The sequence below is a fragment of the Phascolarctos cinereus genome, unplaced genomic scaffold, assembly GCF_003287225.1.
Source record: "Phascolarctos cinereus isolate Bilbo 61053 unplaced genomic scaffold, phaCin_HiC Scaffold_5;HRSCAF=322, whole genome shotgun sequence".
NCBI classification, from domain to species: Eukaryota; Metazoa; Chordata; class Mammalia; order Diprotodontia; family Phascolarctidae; genus Phascolarctos; species Phascolarctos cinereus.
Window position 1 is genome coordinate 386,759,862 of NW_027555958.1, and position 21,717 is coordinate 386,781,578.

Here is a 21,717-nt window from a genome sequence, read left to right on the forward strand (position 1 = left end):
GCCACAGAACTGAAGTAAGAGGAGGATAAAGTAGCTTAGCATCTACTCTTACTACAAGCTACCTTGTCTCTTACTTCTGCCTTCCCTTCTGTCCTTCTCCCTCCTAACTTCTTTGGGCTAGGGGTAACAGGGCCATTAATCCCCCAAGCATCTTCAGTCCTAAAGGATAACACTAACAGTCCCAGTTGTAACAGAATACCTATCTACTTATTGACTACCTCCAATGGATGTAGTATCAGATTTTGGTATAGAATAACAGAACAACGCTGTAGTTTGTTCTTACTTTTAAAGGCACCGTTTTACAGCTTGAGGTGCTAGTCTGCAAATCTGCTATGTCAAGCTGCAACGCTCTGCCCAACCCCCTTCTTCCCGCCCCACCCCCCAGCTTTGCCCTCCAGTTTTGCAAGGATGAAAGTTAAAGTGGCTAGCTTAATTACCATTTTTCTGTTTATAGTTTCTGTAGAACAAAGTATTTTCCATGTCCACCAGGGGGACCCAGTACACTGCAGCAACCCATTCAGGTCCACACAGTTCTCTTTACTTAACTTCCCAGACTGGTTGGTCTAATCTGTTAGAATGTGCCAGAATAGCCGGTCTCTTGTAATCCCTTTTCCCTTACCTGTGTATCCAGATTGACAGTGACACACATAACCTGTGGCGTGAAGGTAGTTGAATTCAGATGGCAACTCAGAGATTCTTCCATATTGGTTTGCCCAGGACCGTTCCACACATTCCCCAGTAGAGAGGCAGGGGTTACTACTGCACTCATTGATGTCGATCTCACAGTGGGAGCCTGTGAACCCTGAAGCATGGAAATAATAAAAAATAATAATAATAAGCAAAAGCTGCTTACTTGAGTTCATGAACTCAAGCATGTGCCTTAGGTAAGGTCCATGCATACCATGGGAAAGGAATTATTTTTTCTGCCAGAAAACAAATGCTTGCCCCAAATGCCATACCCTATGAAATGTTCAGCAGGCATGAGTTGTGGTTTTGTGCCTCAAATTCCTTATTGATGGAAAATATCCATAGACTATATAATAAAGAACTAGTTGTTCTTTGTTCAATAGCCAGAGAGAGCAAGACTGGCCCTAGCCAGTGACCTCTTGAATATATATCCTGCCCTAGGCAAAACTGTGAAGTAGATGAAGTGGATTATTGCTGTCCAAGTCCCTGTGTGCTGCCTTCATTTCCCCTACAGAACCATTAAAGTTTTTATACACTCCACCTTGGTCCAAGAGGCCCCAGAGTGATCCAGGCAGTGACTTATGTTAGAAACCAGAGGTTCTCCATGTATTTTTGTGTTATGAACCTCACTGACACTCTGTGAAACCTGTAGTTCCCTTCTCAGAATAATGTTTTTAAATAACTAAAGGAAATGCTAAATTTTGGTTAGAAGTTAAGGAAAACAAAGGCATAATTTCTTTCCCAACCAAGTTCATGGACTCCTTGCAATCTATTCTACACTTTCCACCTGCAGCTCTGCTTGGTTTGAACTTTATTGAACATGACACATCATCCAGTACAAACTGATCATCTGGAATCTCACTATCTGGCAGTTGACTCAGTTAACTTCCCATCTCCCTTAGTCTCTTCTCTCTGATCCGAGGGCTGGAGGGTGGAACACTGAGCTCCAACCAGAATTTTCCTGTCCCTCTCCCTTTCTTCCAGCTTCCTTTTGTAGGTTCCCCCACTAGACTGTAAACTCCTAGAGGGCAGGTGCTATTTGGGATTGTCTTTCCTTTTCTTATTTGTATGCCATGTGTTTAGCAGAGTACCCACACATACTAAGGGCTTAATGTTTACCAAATTGAATTGAATTATTCATGGGCCTTCCACCCCAAGTCGAGAATCTTTGTCGTAGATAGTTTTTCCTCCCCTTAAAACTAGCCTATGTTCTGTCTCATCTTTTTAGGCAAGGTAAAACAATTTAATGCACTAATTTGAGATGAAGAATTAATGGCCAATTATGGCTTTATTTGCTATATCTCCAGATTATAAGATCATGGATCTGGAACTGAAAGGAATCCCAAAAGCCATCTGTCTAATCCAATCACCTCATTTTGCAAATAAGGAAAGTAAGATCTAGGGAAATAAAGTGACTTACTCAAGACTACAAAGTGAAGCCTATAGAGGACTATGGTGACTAGCTGGGATTGGAAGCCAAATCTTCTAACCCTTATCCTAGTGCAAATTTGCATTTCGAGTAGCCTTCAATATCTTAAGTGGACCAGTATGGGAGATGTCTTTGAGTATTTAGGCCACTCATGGAGCAGAGCATAAAGTGCTGGGTCTGGACAGTTCCTCACAGGAAGCTGCAAATTATATATGCCTGTAGAAGAATGGCCTTATACAAATTTTTCTGTCAGTCAAAAGATGGACCAGGCAAAAAAAAAGTACGATTGAATCACTGCAAAGCTTTTTGTACTCATTCAATTTAATTTAAAAAAAAATCAAAAAGCATTTATTAAGCATTACTGTGTGTCAACCATTATGCTAAGTGTTAAAAATATAAAGATGAAAATCATCTCTTTAAAAGATATGCATCCTAGTAGGGAATACAATCCTCATTAGTAATTATAATGTATAGAACAAGCAAATACAAAATAATTTCAGTAGTTCCATGGTGGGGAAGCTGCGGCCTCAGTGCCACATGTGGCCTTCTAGGGCCTTGGGTGTAGCCTTTTGACTGAGCCCCAGTTTTACAGAATAAATCCTTTTATTAAGGGGATTTGTTCTGTGAAGTCAGTCAAAGGGCTAAGCCTGAAGGCCTTGAGGCCACAGGTTCACCAACCTTGGAGCTAGGTTTGAGGAAGATACTCTAACAGTTCTTTAGAGGATTGATTAGAGAGGAAAGTGGAAATAAGGAAATCATTTAGGAGGAAATCATAACAGTTTGGATGAGAGGTGATGGTATGGTTAGTGTCTATGTAAGGAATAAGAATGAGAGAGCGTAAGATTTGACAAATGATGACATATCTGTGTAGGGGAGAGTGAAGAGTTGAAGATGATTCCCAAGCTCTACAATACTACTACTAGAAAACTAACTCAAAATGATCTACTACTAAAATAACTCAAGTTCATATCCCTGGGATGGTGAGCAGTAGTATTGTTCAGGATGTCTGTGGTTCAACCATCCACCTTTTGTGTAGTTTGTTCTAGAAGAATCATCCTAGAAGTTTGGAAAAGCCTTACAATGCTGTTACTTAAATAATTTTAAAAAGTTATTAATTTTAACTTTCCAATTGTCTTATTATATCATGGTTATCTTGATTTGTTTCTTCAACTAAACATACTTGGTCAGTAATTTTAGAGCTCTTCAAGAGTGTGTGTGCGTGTGTGTGTGTTTGCGCACGCGTGCGCACTCATGTTCTTGCGAAGGGATCAGCTACTCAGAATCAATTGAATTTCCCAGGTAACAGAGACAATGCTGTGTTAAGGTTTTGCCCCTTTCAAATACTGCATGGTTACATTAACAGCTCATGAAGGGATGAAATCTTGAGTGGATCACACCAGAGTGTACCCTATTCAGGAATATAAAGAGTGTGAAACTAGGAGTGGCCCATTCACACCTTAGAAAGGGGTTTTATCCCTTTCAGGCTTTGATGGGCCAAGTCCCTGATGGACTTAAAAAGAACAAGGGGATCTGAGGAGAGGAATTATTTCTGGCAAAGGTACAGATGTGAAAAGAGCTTCTCTTGGAAGGTATGTGCAGGTCTTTAAAACACTCTTTGTCTTTTCTTTTGCATCTCTTCCAGAGTACAATATAATGGGCAATGATATCACAGTAGAGCAACCCATCCATTAGGAGAAGCAGTGCCCAGAATGGAGCAGGTCTAGGAATATAAGACTAATGTCAGGTTGAGCAATCAGCCAGCAGACATGCTACACCTATGGGAAATAGTAGGAGGATACAGCTAGAAGACAAAGGCCAACAAGGCCCCAAAACGCTAAAGATGTGTATTGATTGCATGTATGCCTCTCAGTGGGCTTTCTGTGTGTGCCCTCTGTTCCATCAACACTGTGTATTTGTAGGGAAGTATGCTCTGGGCTTATGGGGGGAATATTTTGTTACTCCTCTTCCTGCTAAGCTATTTCAATAAATGCTTTTCCTTTTAGTGAATTGTGTCACCTGGCTGACAATTAAAAGGTGAACATACAAGTGGCGGCACATGAGCTACAGATTAAGTAGTATGGACCCACAAAGTACTTTGAACCTGGAGTAGTTATCCCTCTAGGGAACCAATCTGTGAGCATGACTGTGAGTGTCTGTGGGAGGAGCTGAGTAGGAAGACAAGGGTAGAGTAGAAAAAAATAATTAAAAATCAACTGAGTTCTGCCATCTTCAGGTCAAAATTCAAGCCATTATCACATAAGTACAAAGTCTGTCAACGTATGCAAGAGTTATCATATTATGACAGATAATCTCATTACATGATTGCATTTCCTCTTGCATTTTTATGTCTTCTACCTGTGGCACCCCTCTAAAATACTCCAATGAACAATCACACCCGTAGGTAGCATGGTCCCCAGAGGGTGGCTGCTACCTTGGGTTGTGGGGTACTCTGTGGGTAGATGCTTTTAGTACTATAGTTCAAAAGTCTCTATCACTGTGCTTTCCATTAACAATAGACAGAATTAGTTCAAAGCAAAGATATTTAATCATCTTAACAGCATCTACAAAACATTCCCCCATAAACCTAGGGCACACTTGCTCATAAATATACACAATGTCTATGGGAAAAGTGAACTCAAATTTCAAATACAATTGTAGTGTACATGTGGCAAAGATAACTCACAACTCCTAGTACTTTAAGGCTTAAAAGTTCTTTCTTCATTGGGTCCTCATCTAGCTTTCCATGGGTATAGCATCTTTGCTGGGTGTGTTGCTTATCTAGGTTCCCAGGGTCTGCTCCCCTCCAAAGCCCGGCTCACAATCAATTGCTAGGATTAGCTCTGTAGGCTTATAGCTGGCTCGTCTTGTTCCTTGAAGCTGTTTCCTTCTCTGAGTCAATACCTCGCCTTTATACATGTCTAGCTATACTATGCTTCTTTGCTCCCTCAGTTGTGCCTTGAATTCTCTTGAACTAACAAATGCTTTAACTTCCTGATGGAACGTCTCCTGATAATTGTGGAACTTCCTTCTGAAGCCACATGGCTGATGGGGGCAGAAGGAGGGTAGGTAAGGAGAGAAAAAGCCCTCCACCAGCTGCCCTGGTATAGGTTGCTGTTGCCCTGCATGGCTGCTGAGGATTTAAATATTTAAAGCCCCAGAGGCATGGCTTATTCCTTTGCTCAGACAATCCCTCTGTTTCCTTCTCACTCAATCTGAGAAGCATTCATAATTTTTAAAGGGATTACTGGGCATGAACAACATTTTACAATTAGTTTAATATGATTTTTTTTCAACATTAAAACCTCATAATGTCTGACTACATTCTGTGATTATATCAACTGAGGTGGGGAGTGGGGAGTGGGGGGAGGATCCTTTCCATTACATCTCTTTGTGCCTTGTCCCCTTAGGGAAGCTGAATAAAATTAAGGCTTGAGCACTACAAGGGGTCAGTGAGGCACATTTCCAAAAACAAAAGTGCTGTATCTAGAGGTCATCATCAATGCAAAAGGAAGGAAAGGAATCTTAACATATAGTGCCTGCATTTTGAACTTAACATGGACGAGAAGAACTTTGTCTTGATAAGAAAGAATATGCTATATTTACGGTTTTGCCAGCAACACGTAATATTTAAAATGCATGTTAGCTTTCGTCCCTTTAGGAGAAAACAAAAGGCAATAGTAATGATTGAATGGACCTAATAAGGTGATGGAATTGTGAATAGGATCAGAGATATAGAGCCAGAAGGGACTTTGAAGACAATATTCAACCTTTCATTTTATTGATGAGTTAACTGAGACCCAAAGATTAAGTGACTTGTCCAGGACCACACAGTTAGTATGTAGCAAGGCTAAGGTCTGAACTCATGTCCTCTGCCTTCAGATCCCAGAACTTTCTCCATTACATGCTAGAACCCTGTTCCCATGACTTCTAATCCAGAGCTTTTTTTTCATATACACAGTACCGTCTCATTAAACTTCCTTATTATGAAATTATCATCTCCCATTTATTATGAAATAGGTAGGAGAGGATTCCAGAACATGGCCTTTTATGAGCATGACGTTTTTAGTTAAGTTTTTTTTTAAGGCAGTTGGGATTAAATGACTTGCTCAGGGTCGCACAGCTAGTAAGTGTCAAGTGTTTGGTCTGAGGCCGATTTGAAATCAGGTCCTCCTGACTTCAGGGCCAGTGCTCTATCCATTACACTACCTAGGTGCCCCCTTTTTTTCCCCCCAAAGATAAACTAGGTAAAACTTTATTTGAAGGTGATCGATAGTCATACAAGATATTCAAATGAATTTTAAAAATCACAGCATTACCTGTGATCACATTTACATCTTGATCAAAATTAACACATTAAATTTATAAATCTTACAGAAAAAAAAATCTGTGAAGAAACATGAGCAACCTTGTTTCCGAAATGTTTCTAGAAAGTGTTTGAGTATAAAACAAGAGATACAAGATGTAGCTAATAATGTGAGTACAATTCTTCTTCTTGGGAGAAAATCAACCACATAAAGAGAAGCTTAATAGCGCTTACTCATGTATGATGTGATGACACAGAAATGACCATTGGAAGAATTGTAAACCTCTGATATAATGCTAGTATCTGTGAATTGCATGAGTGCCATGATGGGATGGTGGGAGAGATAGTCAAGTCAACAAGCATAGCTAGAGAGATAGATGTACTATGTGTTACTGGAGATGTAGGTAATCTAATTAGAACTGTAGTGTTAGTGAATTCATGGTGGAGTGAGGCCATTTTATATTAGTATTATTCTATACTCCAAAACAATTTTAGAGCAGGAAATAGTGCCAATTAACAAAAAAGATCTGGATCCTAATTGTATCATTTTCAAAGGGTACTGAAAATCAGAAATATGCCTTACTATAACAAAGCAAAGAGCAAAGCTTAATGTTATTAGGTATTTTTCTAAAATAGCTCTTGGAATTGGGTCACGTCAAATAATAACTAGAAAATAAATTTTGTGGCTTAACAGCAAAAAGTATTAGTTACACATGAAACTCAGGGCTTGACTCTGCAGTCTAATGAAGAAACCCATAGTTGTTGACAGAAATCAAAAGCATATGCCAGACTGAGATCCCATAGTCCTTTATGGTATCCCCTGAAGGACCTTTGTGGTTTCCTTCTTCAGGCTGAATACCTAACATCTTATCTTCCCAAACCCTTTTGGGGTGTGTGTGTGTGTGTGTGTGTGTGTGTGTGTGTGTGTGTGTGTGTGTGTGTGTGTGTGTGTGTGTGTGTGTGTGTGTGTGTGTGTGTGTGTAAGATAGAGCATACTCAATAAGGAATACTTTTTGGATAGTTTTCTCTTTTTCCTCCCTCCCTTCTACATGTTACAACTCCTATATAGGGGCAAGAGCAAGGAACCAATTCAGAACTTTCACAATTTTTTTTCTATGCCAGCACACATATTATCTCATTCATATCCTGATTAATGGTCTTGCCAGTCCTGTCCCCTCTGCTGGGGCCCCAAGAGGATTCTATATGCTGCTCACCTAAGCTGTGTATATAAATAGGCTCCTTCAACCAGGACTGCATTCAATATTTTTTAACAAGATTTTCTATAAACCCTTGTCCTGGCTTGACTCCCCCCAGGCTCTGATATTATGTTTTGTGCTTTCTTACAACTCTAGTCACATTTGGGGAGCAGTAAAACTTTTTTAAAATAGCTATTTAAGGTGTCTCATACTTCCTCCTAATTAATGTCTTCAGCTGAATGCTACCTAATGCCACTAGACTGTCACCATTGGTGATCCTCCTATCTTTCGTAACAAGGGTTTTGGATTAACTTGTTAGATATTGTCTCTCCCCAATAGAATGTAATTTCACTTTATTTGTGCATCCCAGCATCAAACACGGTACTTTGCACACAATGGGCATTTAATTAATGCCTATATTTGATGGACTGGATTGGATAGTGACCAATGCGGGGAGGGAGGGTTCTTTGTTAAATTCAAATGGAACTAGAGAACTTCTAGATGAAGTTTTCTCATTATATGCAGTGGCTGAGTATAACTCTTTCATTTATCAAACATTTGAGCACTTACTATATGCCAAGTACCCTGCTAGATGCTGAGGATGCAAAGACAAAAATGAAACTACCTGCCCTCAAGGAACTTACCTTCTATTTTTGTATAGCTATGTTCCCTCTCCAAACAGACTGCAAATCTGTTGAGGGCAAGCTATGCCATATATTTGTTACTCAGCACAGTTTCATTCACCAGGAGGTGTGCTAAATCCATGTTTGTTGATAATGATAATAATGATTTGGAATGGCTCATATGTGATAAGTTTGATTCAACCAGGCCACCACAGGATATCAAACATACTCTAAGTTTTCTAAAAATAGGGAAGACAAAGATGGACTATACTGATAAATAAGAACGTAGAGCATTTACACACTTCATTGTAATCATTTCATTTTGGTTTGCTACACCAGAAAATCTTCTACCTTAGATATTATAAACCTAAGCCAAGAGCCCTTTAACTACAGTGTAATTAGTATTTTACCACTGTGGATTTTCTTTCCCACGGGTAATAAAATGATCAAAAGAAAGGTAAAAAGAGAGAATAATAGAATCACAAAAATTTAAAGTTGGAAAGGACTTTAAAAGCCACTGAGCTGAGCCCATATGTGAAGCATAAATTCCTTCTACAGCATTCTGACAAGTCATTAGCCAACCTCCATTTGAAGACATCCAATGATAGGAAACTCACTACCTATCAAGTTAGGCCTTCCTATTTTCAGTTAGTTCTAATTATTAGAAGGATTAAAAGTAGAAGGCCAGGATAGCCCCTGAATAATCAAAAATTGATGTTATCTTTTTATGTGGGCTTAAAGAAAAGGGAAAGAAAATTCTATAACCCATAGTCTTTCATTTTATCATTCCCATTCTAGATGTTTTAAAGCAAAATTTGTAATGCAGTTTTTACTGTTGTTGCTGTTGCTGTTTGGAGGATATACTCTGTAATTAAATATGATACACTAGTTTACCACGTGTGTAATTGCAGCCTGCCTACTTCTATTTATTTGATTATTCCCACAACACTCAATTATATGCATGAATGAATACAAAAAGAACATTTATTAGGCATTTAAAAATATGTCCAAGGTTCTTTGCCAAGTGTTGGAGATGCAAATACAAAAAAAAAAATAAAGTAAGAGAGTTCGCACCCTTGAGGAGCTTATATTCTAGTAAGGAAAAGCAGTGAATGAATTCTAATAGGAGGCTCTTGGCTATGGAGAGATGTTTCTGTGAAATCCCAGAGATAGTGAGTGGCGTCATTGGCCAATGGATTGGTATGCCCTTTCCAGAAATGACACTATGGATTTGATTACTGTTCCCAGAACAAAACGTAGAAGGGGAGGTGGAGTAAGTACAGCAAGAAGTTAGCCAGAGTGTAGTGTGGTGGCTATGAGGTCAGCTAACAATGGTGAATTCTCACCAATCAGCAGGACTATGCCTGGTAGGAGCTGTTGAATCTGGTAGAAGACAGCAAGATGGCTACAACACAGTGTGGTGAGCCTAGAGCTTACTAGAGCTGGTAAATGGACTGGCTAAAACTGGCAAACAGAAAATTACAAACTATGAGAGCAGGAAGGGACCTTAGCAAACCCATACACAAAAGGAATCCCCACTATAACATGGTCAGTCCCTAACAAACACTTGTCCAGCTTCTTCTAGGAGATCTCCCAGGAGAGGAAAGCCCACCTCTTCTTCAGGCATCCTATCCCACTTGGGTTAGCTGTAATTGTTAACAGGTTTTACCTAATGTCAAATTTAAATTTGCCTCTTTGTATCTTCTATCTGTTTCTCCTGATCTTGCTTTTTGGGGCCAAACTGAAGCATCCTAATCCTTTACTATACGTCCGTCCTTCAAAGACTTTAAGACCTTGAGTCTTCTCTTGGCCAGACTAAACATGACCACATCCTTAAGATGACTCAGCAAATTTGTGATTCGCATCGTACTTGTCTATGTTTTTCTATGTATATGTTTTCCCATAAGCGTTCATCCTAAGCCTGCAGTTTAATGGAGAAACCTACAGTTGTTGACAGAAATCAAATCCCTTAGGCAAGTTTCTTAGGCTCTCTGAGCTTCAGTTAACATATCTACAAAATGAAGATAATGCTAGCAAAGGCCATCTGAGAGAGCTGCAGTGAGAAAAGTCATCTGTAAAATTCACAGCACTATTTAGTTCGGATTATTATTGTGATACATTGCAAGTATCATGGGAAAAGATCCTATCTACTATTTCTGATGTGTCCCCCTATAGCTATCTAGTTCCGTGGGTACTGACCAAGTACTTATGGCTGACTAGTTAGCTAATCAACCTACATGGAATACCTCTGGGATTTCTATGTTCTCCAGTGGCTTTCTGTGAAATCTAGGTGTCTATGTGAACAGAACAAAAGAAGCAGCAATTGCTGAGGAAACCATTTTCCTTGAAGATATATTAACTTCTCCACCCGACACACTGACTTTTTTTTCTATCATCTGTCATAATTGGGCTGCATATTTAACCTTTCTCATACAAAACGTCTTCAAGCAGCATGTGCATGAGATCACTGAATAAATATTATTTGATTAAGGATGAAAATTGAAAGCACGAGTTGGTACCAGGCTATTATGAGAAAGATATTAGGTTTCTGTTTGCTGAAAACTCATGGCAGGGAAACCAATTTGTGGGGGGTACTGTGGGGTTTGAACACTTACCTGGCCAGCAGTGGCAAATGTATGTGTCATCAAGCTCCTCACAAGTGCCATTATTTTGACAGGGTCCTGACAAGCACCCAGACATTAAGGTCTCACAGTATTTGCCTGTGAATCCAGTACCATCACAGTTGCAGCGGTAACTAAAGAATGAAAATGAAATCTCTGTGTCAGTATCTAGTCAATGCCAAATTAACTGTCTTCAGTGCCCAACCAGAACCCTGGGGCCCATTGTATCACCTTCAATCAATCATAGTACAATTACCCACTACAGAACTGGGAGTATTCCATGGGGTGGGTTCCTGATTGCACATATTAAAATAGAAAGTGTATCTCTCCACCTGCTTTCTAGAGTCAGGGCACTGTCAAATCAAAAGACATTGCATCCAAGCTTGTTTACTCAACTCTAAACCTCAGGAAAGGACAAAAATTGGAGATAAGTAACAGATAACAAAGAACCCGCTATAGTTGTAGATTCCCTTGCATATAGACTCCTTGAAAATATCCCCTATGCCTCTTCAAAAATGCTTTGTGCAAAATATGCTTGTCAACTTGGCTAAGATGGTATTAACCAAAATCAGTACCTCAGACACTGCAAAATGTAATTTGGAATTGTTTTTTCCAGGTCTCCAAGAAAACCTGAACTGGCCAAGAGTCACATTGTTTCTACTCATCACTACATTTCTTGCAAATGTTTTGAAAGAGCTGGTGTTCATCTTTAGGAGGTATCTACAAAACACCCAAGCACCTGGAAGTTTTGTCTACAGGGTGCCAAATGTCCAGATGTTTGGCATTGTGTATACAAAACATCCAGATGATTAGATTTTTTCACTTTTCAGTCAGATTTTTGGCATCTTAAAGACACTATTTTTGATTCACACCTAGAAAGAACCTCTAACATTGTTTATCAAAACCTTTTGTATGTCTGTGTCACTGATTTGAAAACTGGGTGCAGTGACAGCAAATTTTCCAAAGGTGTGAATTTGATGTCACAATAAACATTTCTGAGCTGTTAAACACCTTTTTCAAAGTCTTAATTTAAAAGTGAGCTAGCAAATGGAAAACACAAGGTAGTTGGAGGAACAAATGACCTTTGGAGGAAGTGCTCTTTGGACAGGATTAATTGTGGTTGACCAGAAAAAGCACTGATTTTAGAGACAAATCACTTACTCTGCTGAGCCACACTTTCACCAAAGCGAAGAACATCCTAGCTCTGGCATATTCTGTCTGTTTCATCCTGGGCAGGCCACTTACCCCTTCAGAGCAGGAGCAAAGAGGCTGTGCTGCAGAATGGCCAGAGACAAGTCAGGGCTGAGATTTCTCGAGTTCTTTACCTTTGGATCAACCTGGGTAGCCCATCTGAGCCCCTCCTCCCTGCCCTCAAACATACCCCACCCCCCCTGTCTCTAGCAGGGCTCTGGGATCTGAGTGCATTCTAGTATCATTGCTTCCAAATTAGATTGTCTGTGGTTCTATAACAGAACCACTGGAACTCAGAGCACTATGTTTATGTGGCCCTAATGTACTTGTTACATAACATTCTGCATTAGAGTTATTGGTATAACTGCCCACTAGACTGTCAGCTCCATGAAGATAGGGATAATGTTTTACTAAACCTTTGTCTCCCCTAGAAGATATCCTGCCCGGAGCAGATCCTAGGATCATTGATCTCAGTTAGCCAGAGAGTTAAGACACATTTATTAAGCACATACTATGAGCCAGGCAGGGATAGCTAAGTGACACAGTAGATAAAGCACTGGGCCTAGAGTCAGGAAAACCTGAGTTCAAATCCAGCCTCAGACACTAGCTCTGTGATCGTGGGTAAGTCACTTAACTATGTATACATATATAATATATACACACATACACACACACGTGTGTGTGTATAGATGAATAGATGAAATATATTTCCATGTATTTGATCACATTGATGAGAGGGAGTCACTGGAGCTCATTGAGCATGGAGTAATATGGTAGGATCCAAGCTCTAGAAAAAATCATTTGGATGGCTAAGTGGTGAATAGATTGGAGGGGGAGAGACTTGAAACAGGGAGACTAATTGGAAGGCTATTGAAATAGTTCATGAAAGAAGTGATAAGGGCCTGAACCAGAGTGGTGGCTATATGACTATAGGAAGAGGACTGATACAAGAGATGTTGTGAAGGTAGAAATGACAAGATTTGGTAATGCATTGGATAAGTAGTGTGAGTGTGAATGAGTAGCCAAGGACAACACTGTAGTTGAGAGCCTAAGTAAGTACCTATGGGACATCCATTATAAGATGTCCAAGAGGTGGTTGTGATGTAGGAATGAAGTTAATTAGAAAGATTGGGACTGGAAATATAGATCTGGGAATAATCTACATGGAGATGATCACTGAACCGATGGGAGCTGATGAGATCACCAAGTGATATGGTATATAGTGAAAAGAGAAGAGGGCCCAGAACAGAGTCTGGTGGGGCACCCACAGTTAGCGAGCATGACATATGTGAAGAACCAGTAAAGGAGACGGAGGAGTGGTTATCATAATCCACAACATATTCTTAATGGATCTGTGACCTTAATATTAAATATCATATGGATAAAAAATTAGAAAAGCATATCATATACCTTTCATAGCTATGTTTTGGAGATGTATTTTTAACCAAACAAGGGATCAAAGCATTTAGGAAATGTAAGCTAGATAACTTTGATTACAATAGATTGAAAAGTTCCTATATAAACCTAATTAATGCACCTACTATATAAAGGGAAGTGGCAGAATGGGAACAGATTTATGCCAAATTTCTCTGATAAGGTTTGGTATTTGATCTATATAAACTCTTTATAAAATACATACACACATGTAGATCTGTATGTATATGTATACATATAATGACTATAATACATACACACACATATAATACACATACATGTACACACATATATGATTAAGAGTCACTTCCCAATTAAAGGATATGAACAGCTCTCAAAAGAATTGTAAACTATTAGTAATATGTGAAAAATATGCTCCAATTGACTGATAATAGGAGAGATACAAATCAAAACAACCCTGAGATTTTTCCTTACATCCTGCAAAGATGACCAAAAAAATAGGAATAGTTAATATTAAAGAGTTTGGTGAAGATAGGCTCCCCAGTGCATCATTGGAACTGTGAATCAATATAACCATTTCAAACAACTCCAAATTATGCAAATAAAGTGAGTAAAATATCTGTACTCTGACCCAGAGAATCTACTACTAGGTTTATATACTAAAAAGGTCATTGATGAGAATAAATCCTCTACATACACCAAAATATTTGAAGTAGCACTTTTTGTGATAGCAAATTACTAGAAACAAAGTGGATGTCCATCAATGGATGCTAAATAAACTGTGGTACATGCATCTATTTGAATATTACTGTTCTGTAAAAAAACAATATAATGACTGCTGAGAAAGGTAGAAAGATTTACATGAACTGATGCAGAGAGAAGTAAGCAGTGCCAATAAAAAATATACACAATGATTATTACAACCTAAATGGAAAGAACAACCATAAAGCAAGAAAAAGTGAAGCTCCAAGAAGGAAATATATGAAGACACCTCTTCCTTCCCCAGCCCTTTACAGAGGTGAGAGGTTCACGTATACAGTACACTGCACATATTTTCAGACTTTTCCAATGTCTTAATAAATTTTGCCAAATTTGTCCTTTTTCTTTGTTTCTTTACAGATTATTATTATTAGTCATGAGATGGCTCTCTAGGCTCAGGAGGAGTGAAACTGGGGGAAATTTTGTTGATGTAAGATATATCAATGAAATATGTTATTTTTAAAAAGGAGTGGACGGAGACTGGTATGGAATCAGGAGAAAGCAATATCATAAAACTCTAAAGAGAAAAAAGTATCAAAGAGGACTAGGTGATCAGCAGTGTTAAATGCTGTGGAGAGGTCAAGAAATATGAGCTCTAGCAATCAAAAAAATATCATTGGCAGCTTTGGAGAGAGCAGTTTCAGTTGAATGGTGAAGCTGGAAGCAAGATTGCAGAGGGCTTAGAAGAAAATGAAAGGAGAAGATTTAGAGGCACTGAGTATAAATGACAAGAAAGCACCTCAGAGGCCATCTAATTCAATCCTCTCATTTTGCTGATGAGCAAACTGAAGCCTGTGAAATTTAAATTACTTGCCCAGGGTCATTCATGTAGTAAGTGTTAGGAGGTGGGATTTGAACCCAGGAGCTCTGATTTCAGCCAGAGTCAGCTTTCTTTCCACTGTACCACACTGCTTCCAATTCAAAATCATTAATTAAATGCTTTATAAATGCCAATTGAATTGAATAGAATTTTGGGCCACTTAGAATTATGTGTACTCCCAGCTCTGAGTACATATAAGAGCCTTTTATACCAACCTAAGTGGGACCACTTGGTCATCAGGTACATTCTGATACATTTACCCCACTGCAGATAAGGACCTACCTGAGGCAGCTAGGTGGCACAGTGGATAGAGCACCGGCCCTGAAGTCAGGAGGACCTGAGTTCAAATATGACCTCAGACCAAACACTCAACACTTACTAGCTGTGTGACCCTGGGCAAGTCACTTAACCCCAATTGCCAAAACAAACAAACAAACAAACAAACAGATAAGGACCTACCTTTGGATACCATCAATGCACCGCCCTTTATTAAGGCATGGACGGCTGTAACACTGTTTGGTGTTGATTTCACAGTGCTCACCACGGAATCCAAAGGCACAGTCACAGAAATAGCGCCCCACAGAATCCTGACAGGTGGCACCATTTAGGCAAGGCTGTGACAAACACTCATCAATTTCTATTTCACAGTTTGCACCTTAAAAAAAATCAACACAGAAAAACAAAAGTTTAACAAGATTTCATGGTAATGCTGTATTTATGAGAGTTTTTGTCAACTATCATCAGTTAGCCAAAATAATTTTCCTCCTTAATTGTAATTGACATTAACTTTCAGGCATGCACATGGGAAATTACATGAACAGCAGAATAGCTGTCATTCACAAAGAATAATTCCATTAAGTAGTTTGTGATTTTGTATTAGGAGGGAAGTAAACCATGTAATTCTTAGAATGATGCTATTAGTAATTACATTTTTTTAGTGATATGATATTTATTGTCTAAAAGAGACCTGACAAAAAGGTTATTTTGAAATTGCTTTATACTGTGTTATTCATTTGCTTGACCAGCATTTACTGAGCACCTATTACATGCAAGTCTTTCATTAAGAACTTTAGCGTTGTAAGTGTGTTTCCAATGATAGGTCTCTATTGTATTGTGAAATATCTCACTTTTCCATCAGAAAAATACCTTGTGAATTTCATAGGCTGCTATAATCGGTAACCCCAAGTCATTACTTCCCTTTTAGTTAAACTCTAAACAAAAATTCAAGCCAATAGGAAGGATAAAGCAAGGAGGATTATTCATACACAAAAGAATTACATTGCATGCAATAGCATTCCCTTTAATTAAAAAATAACTCCTCAAACAATCAAAATAAAATTTGATTTTCAAAAATTGAGTTTATGTATGAGTTTTCCCCAGGTAAATGGAAGTAGGTATACAAGTCCATGGAGATCTTGTCCCTCCCTCCTCTTAATTCTACAAATGTAGAAAATTAAGGGCCCACAGAAAGAAGCAACTTGCCCAAAGTTCATACAGGTACTATATATCGGAATAAGGATTCAACAAGAATACAAATTCAGTGCTTCCTTTCTACAACGTCCCTTCATTTTTATTTCTATAGGAAGTATGAGGAATTCTGAAATATTAATGTTTTTCATTGATTTCTTTTCATTAAAAATAGAATCATCAAAAACTACTCCAGGTTGAAAACAGAGTAGGTCAAAGCCCCTGTTATGAATCAGAGGTGAAATTGTACCTGAGAAAGGCCACTGCACTTTGATGATAAATGATAACAGACCTCTATTTGTTTCTGTCTCTCTAACTATATTTGTATCACTAATATCTATATCTATAGTCAAAATAGACAAACAGATAAATAACATTATGTTTAAAGGCATTGTAGATGGTGAAACAAAGACCAACATTAAATATGTGTATTTCTATATATGTAGGTATGTATATACATATATATCTCAAACATATATATGTATATATACATATACCTCAAACAGCATAGCAAGAAAGATACTTGGATGAAAATCTGACTAATCTGAAAAAGACCTAGAATGTAAGACTAGAATAATTCAAATTTTCCAAGTTTTCAATAATTCCAAATTTCCAATTATTCCAAGAATAATTTCTATTTTAAAACTAGATATATAATGGAAAAATAAGCAAGAAGGAAACTACGGATCTGAATATAATTTTAGAAAAAATAAAATAAATAAGTCTTTGGTTCTAATGGAATGATGGTCTTAAAAATGCTAATTTTTTCAGGTTCAGATGAATATTGGGCATTATCAATCTTCAAATTATATTATAAAGCAATAAGCCATTAAGTACTACAGTGAAAAAAAAACACACAGAAAAGTAGAAGTGGAATAAGTGAAATAAGCAAGCACAAAATATGACCCTGATGTTCTAAAACTCAGGAATACAAGCTGTTGTGGAAGGAGTTTGGGACCTGGAGTCAGGTAGATGTGTTCAAATCCTACCTCAACATTTACTATGTGACCCTGGGTAAGTCACTTAACTGCTACCTGCTGAGGAGATAATAATAGCATCTACTTCCCAGAGTTGTGAGGATCAAATAAAATTATATCTGTAAAGCACTCTAAGTATAATAAATGCAAACTATTATGATGATAATGATTTGTACAAGTGTAGAAAGATCCAAGAACTCTGAAGTACTAAAGAATTTTATACCATAGTTATTTCTGTTGGTGTCTTCTACAACCAAAGATTGTGGGATTTTCAAGGTAATTTAATTCCTTCAAAGGCAAAGTCTACTTTTTGTCTTTTTACCCCTAGTACATAGCACATATTAGGAATTTTTAAATGCTTACTTAATTGATTTATCCAAATTATGGATCTCTTCCATCTCTTGGCATAGTACTGCATTGTACTACTTTACACACAACAGGCATTTAATGAATGTTAAATTTAATTTTAACATGTATACCAACTACATGCAAGGCACATACTAGGTACTGAGGATACAAAGTAAAACCAAGATAGACTTTGAATTTAAGAAGCTTACATTTGGGGTGGGGAAGATGAAAAAAAAAGCATTTATTAAACTCTTACTGTGTACCAAACATGGTGTTAAGAGCTAGGAAAATACACTCAAAAGTAAGATACCTCCTGCCCTCAAGAAGCTTACATTCTAATAGGGTGAGACAAAATATATAGGGAATGGTGAAAAGGGAAGGATGTTTTGTTCTGGGAAGTCGAGTGGAATAGGCCCTTTTCAGAAGCAATTTTAGTTTGATTGTATTTCTTAGAGCAATGGTAGGAAAAAGGAGAAGGCAGGACAGGTTATGTAGGAGGTATGGCAGGGCAGGTTGAGGTAAATAGAAACAGAAATTCAGAGAAGAGTGATGCAGTTCCTCTTTGGCATGGTGCCCTGAGGTCTAGTTTAGAAGATGAAGCAGCAACAAGAGGGGAAAGGAGGATATGCACATAATGTACACATACATATATGTACACAAACAAGTAAGTACAGATAATTTGAGGTAGTACAGAATGTTCAGAAATTAGGGATATCAGAAAGAGTTCATGGAGGAGTTGGAACTTAAGTCTTTAAGGAAGATTCAGATTAAGATTCAGAGAAGCAGAGATAAGGGGAAAGTATATTCTAGGCACAGGGATATAGATAAGCAACTTCATAGAGGTGGGAGATGTATGCAGTACAAACATATGGAAATATGAGATGAAAGCTGAATTCTGGGAACAGCTAGCATCCCAGTTTTGTTGCAATGCAGAAAGTGGGAAATGGAGTAATCTGGAAAAGTCTGTAAAAGAAGGCTATAGCCAAATTGCAGAGGAATTTGTATTTTATCCTGGAGGCAATAAGAAGTCACTGAAGGCTATTATTTCTCTTTCCTACATAGCTTTCCAGAGTACTTTTTATGCACATTATGATATTTAATTGTGGATTTGGGGGATTTTATGGGTACTTAGTTACTTTAAATGGATGAATACATAAAACTATGTACCAGTGGTTAAAATCTTGCTATCAGCACTTCTGTAAATTTCATCTTTCAAAATTTAGATTTATATATTCACTTGAGGTTCAATTCAACCTGAGCCCTGCAGGAAAATACTTCCATGTGTTTTTTAAAAACAAGAAAACAAGAACACAACTGAATCAGCATTAAAAAAAAAAAACCTATTGATCTTTTTCTAGTGCTATAGTTCAAACACAGTGGTTTTCAAATAGTCCTTCAGGTCATTACACAAGGATATTTCTTGGTAATTTAAAACACAACTTCAAATTAAACCACTTGCTTTCCTAGGGATCATTTTCTTTGTATGACTCTTAATATTGTTCAGTGGCAAGACTTATAATTCAGCTTCTGTACCTGTTATTTGCCACCACCCCTATTGATAGGGGCCAGAGTATTTAGATTATAGCTGTGTGATACCAAATATCCAGATGAAAAAAGTTCACTCAATCATCCAGATGTTTTTAAGTCTCAAAATGTTGGCCTCAGAACTATCTAGATGTTTGAATGATTTTTGGATAGATCATGTTTTACCTATAGATTTTCTGTTGTATAGACATTGCCATTAAATACTCACAGTTAAATCCATATTCACAAAACAATTGAGCAATTTAATTTTTAGCATTCCAAAGATGAAATAACAAAACCCTCTGCACAATAGTTATCTCTATGTAATATGACACCATTTCTTTTAAGTTATCTTTAAAAAAAATTACCGTGGATGTGTAAAGTGAACGCAGGTACAATGAGTGAGCAGTCCTGTAGCTACTCCCCTAAGAGTTTGCTATAATTGTAAAGCATGTTCACAGAACTATATTGAGCAACCATAAATCTGTTGGAGCTTGTTAACAACTCATTACCAAAACAAAAAGCCATGCGACAGAAACAAACACAGGATCCTGGAGACTCAGCTATACTAGTCAGAAAAGATGTGTGTATGTGTGTGTGTGTGTGTGTGTGTGTGTGTGTGTGTGACACACATATACACACACAGCCTCCTTCTGACCTAGTGAGCTTGGCAGACTTTGATTATATGATTAAGGCTATGATTATACCCACAACTCCTTTATCCAGAAAACCAGTCACTCTAAGAACTTAATGCACTTTTAAGCACAATTTGCCCTGGATTCAAAAGACACATAGAATAGAAATATAGCACAAGCAGGAAAGTTGGCAACCACTGATCCTTTGGGATAAATCATTGTCCTTTCTCTTAGGCCACATGAACCACAGGCATGTGATAAAAATGTAGATGAGTAAAGAGTAGGAATGGAGATAATAACATGATATGGATCTAATGCTCACATCACTTAAAAGGGTAATCAGGGCCTAGATAATCCTCCTAATATAGTCTACGTAGATCAGTCACAAACTGATCACAAATGGATAGTGTGAGGTACTAAGTAAGGGATTGTTAGCCAGTAGTTGTTAATGGGATTGGCAGAAATTAGTATTCCAAAGAAAGGGGGCTAATGATGAGTTCTCTGTTATAGGCCTGACCTGGACATTTTTATAGTTCTGCACTTGGGAGAGCCTAGATGAAACTATAATCAGAATAAATCTTTAATTCAATTCAGTAAGTATTTATTGAACATTTGTTATGTAAAGGAATTGGGCAAGGAATTTGTGTATTTACAGCCTTAGGATTTATCATTGAACTTTCACCTTCCTGCACCTCTGGGACATTCTCATTTTATACCTTGGACAAAAATTGAAATTTAGTTTTCATGAACTGTCAGATAAAAGTGTCAGAAGTTATTTTCCCATTGTTTTTGGATTATAAAACATTACTATCTTCAGAAAGTATAAAACATTAACAATTTACCTTAGCCAAGGTAAAGTTGAGAGAACAAAGGGTAAGGAAGCAACTGATGGGGGTTATGGGAGATATTCCTCATGTTTCAAGGTCCATATAACTTGCTGGAGTTTTCTCCCAACCCCTGTAACAATATATTATGCTGGTTTCCTACTTCTCTTGACAGTTTCTGACCCCCTTCCTCACTTCCTTCTTCCCTTCCCTGGGAGGGAGGGTAGAAGGAGGAAGAAAAAGGAAGGAAAACAGAAGAGGAAGGGAGAAGGAGAAAAGAAAATGGGGAAGGAAAAAGGAAGGGAGAAAGTTGAAAGGGGAAGGGGAAAATAACAGAAGGGAGAGTCAGAGAAGGGGAAAGGAAGGGAAAGGGAAGGGAAAGAACTAAAGAAATAAAAGAATAAACAAAAAAATAAATCTGAGTGCATAGCACATACAGTCTCTGAAGGGGATACACAGAAACATAGCTCTGATTCAAGAAGTCTAATTTAGTATGTAAACAGCAAAGAAATAATGACAAGATGAGAGAATATGACAAATGCTATTAGAAAGATACAAAAAGGCATACAATTAAGGATCATAGATTTAGAGCTTGGAGTTTGGAAGATGGATTCTAGAGTAAAGGATATTTCATAGATAGAAGGCATGGAGGCAGCAAAGTGTAGGATGTATTCAGGGAATAACAAATAGTCCAAGGAATGAGAAAATTGGGACATACTATAGACTTTATCCTGAGTTCTAATCGAATTGCATCATCTGCCTGTTGGATTTTTTTTTTTAGGCAGTTGGGGTTAAGTGACTTGCCCAGGGTCACACAGCTAGTAAGTGTCAAGTGTTTGGTCGGATTTGAACTCAGATCCTCCTGACTTCAGAGCTGGTGCTCTATCCTCTGCGCCACCTAGCTGCCCCTGGATATTT

The 21,717-nt window shown here is 38.0% G+C and overlaps 1 protein-coding gene across 1 annotated transcript in view; it reads right to left on the reverse strand.

Annotated features, from left to right (window-relative positions):
• The window catches only part of CRB1 (crumbs cell polarity complex component 1), a 275,514-nt gene that overhangs the window by 119,821 nt on the left and 133,976 nt on the right, over positions 1-21,717 (reverse strand). Inside the window, exons 3-5 of the mRNA XM_020971747.2 lie at positions 15,484-15,679; positions 10,854-10,993; positions 620-802 (exon numbers count right to left, since the gene is read on the reverse strand). Coding sequence (XP_020827406.1) covers positions 620-802; positions 10,854-10,993; positions 15,484-15,679 — 519 coding nt within the window. The remainder of the gene's footprint in view (positions 1-619; positions 803-10,853; positions 10,994-15,483; positions 15,680-21,717) is intronic.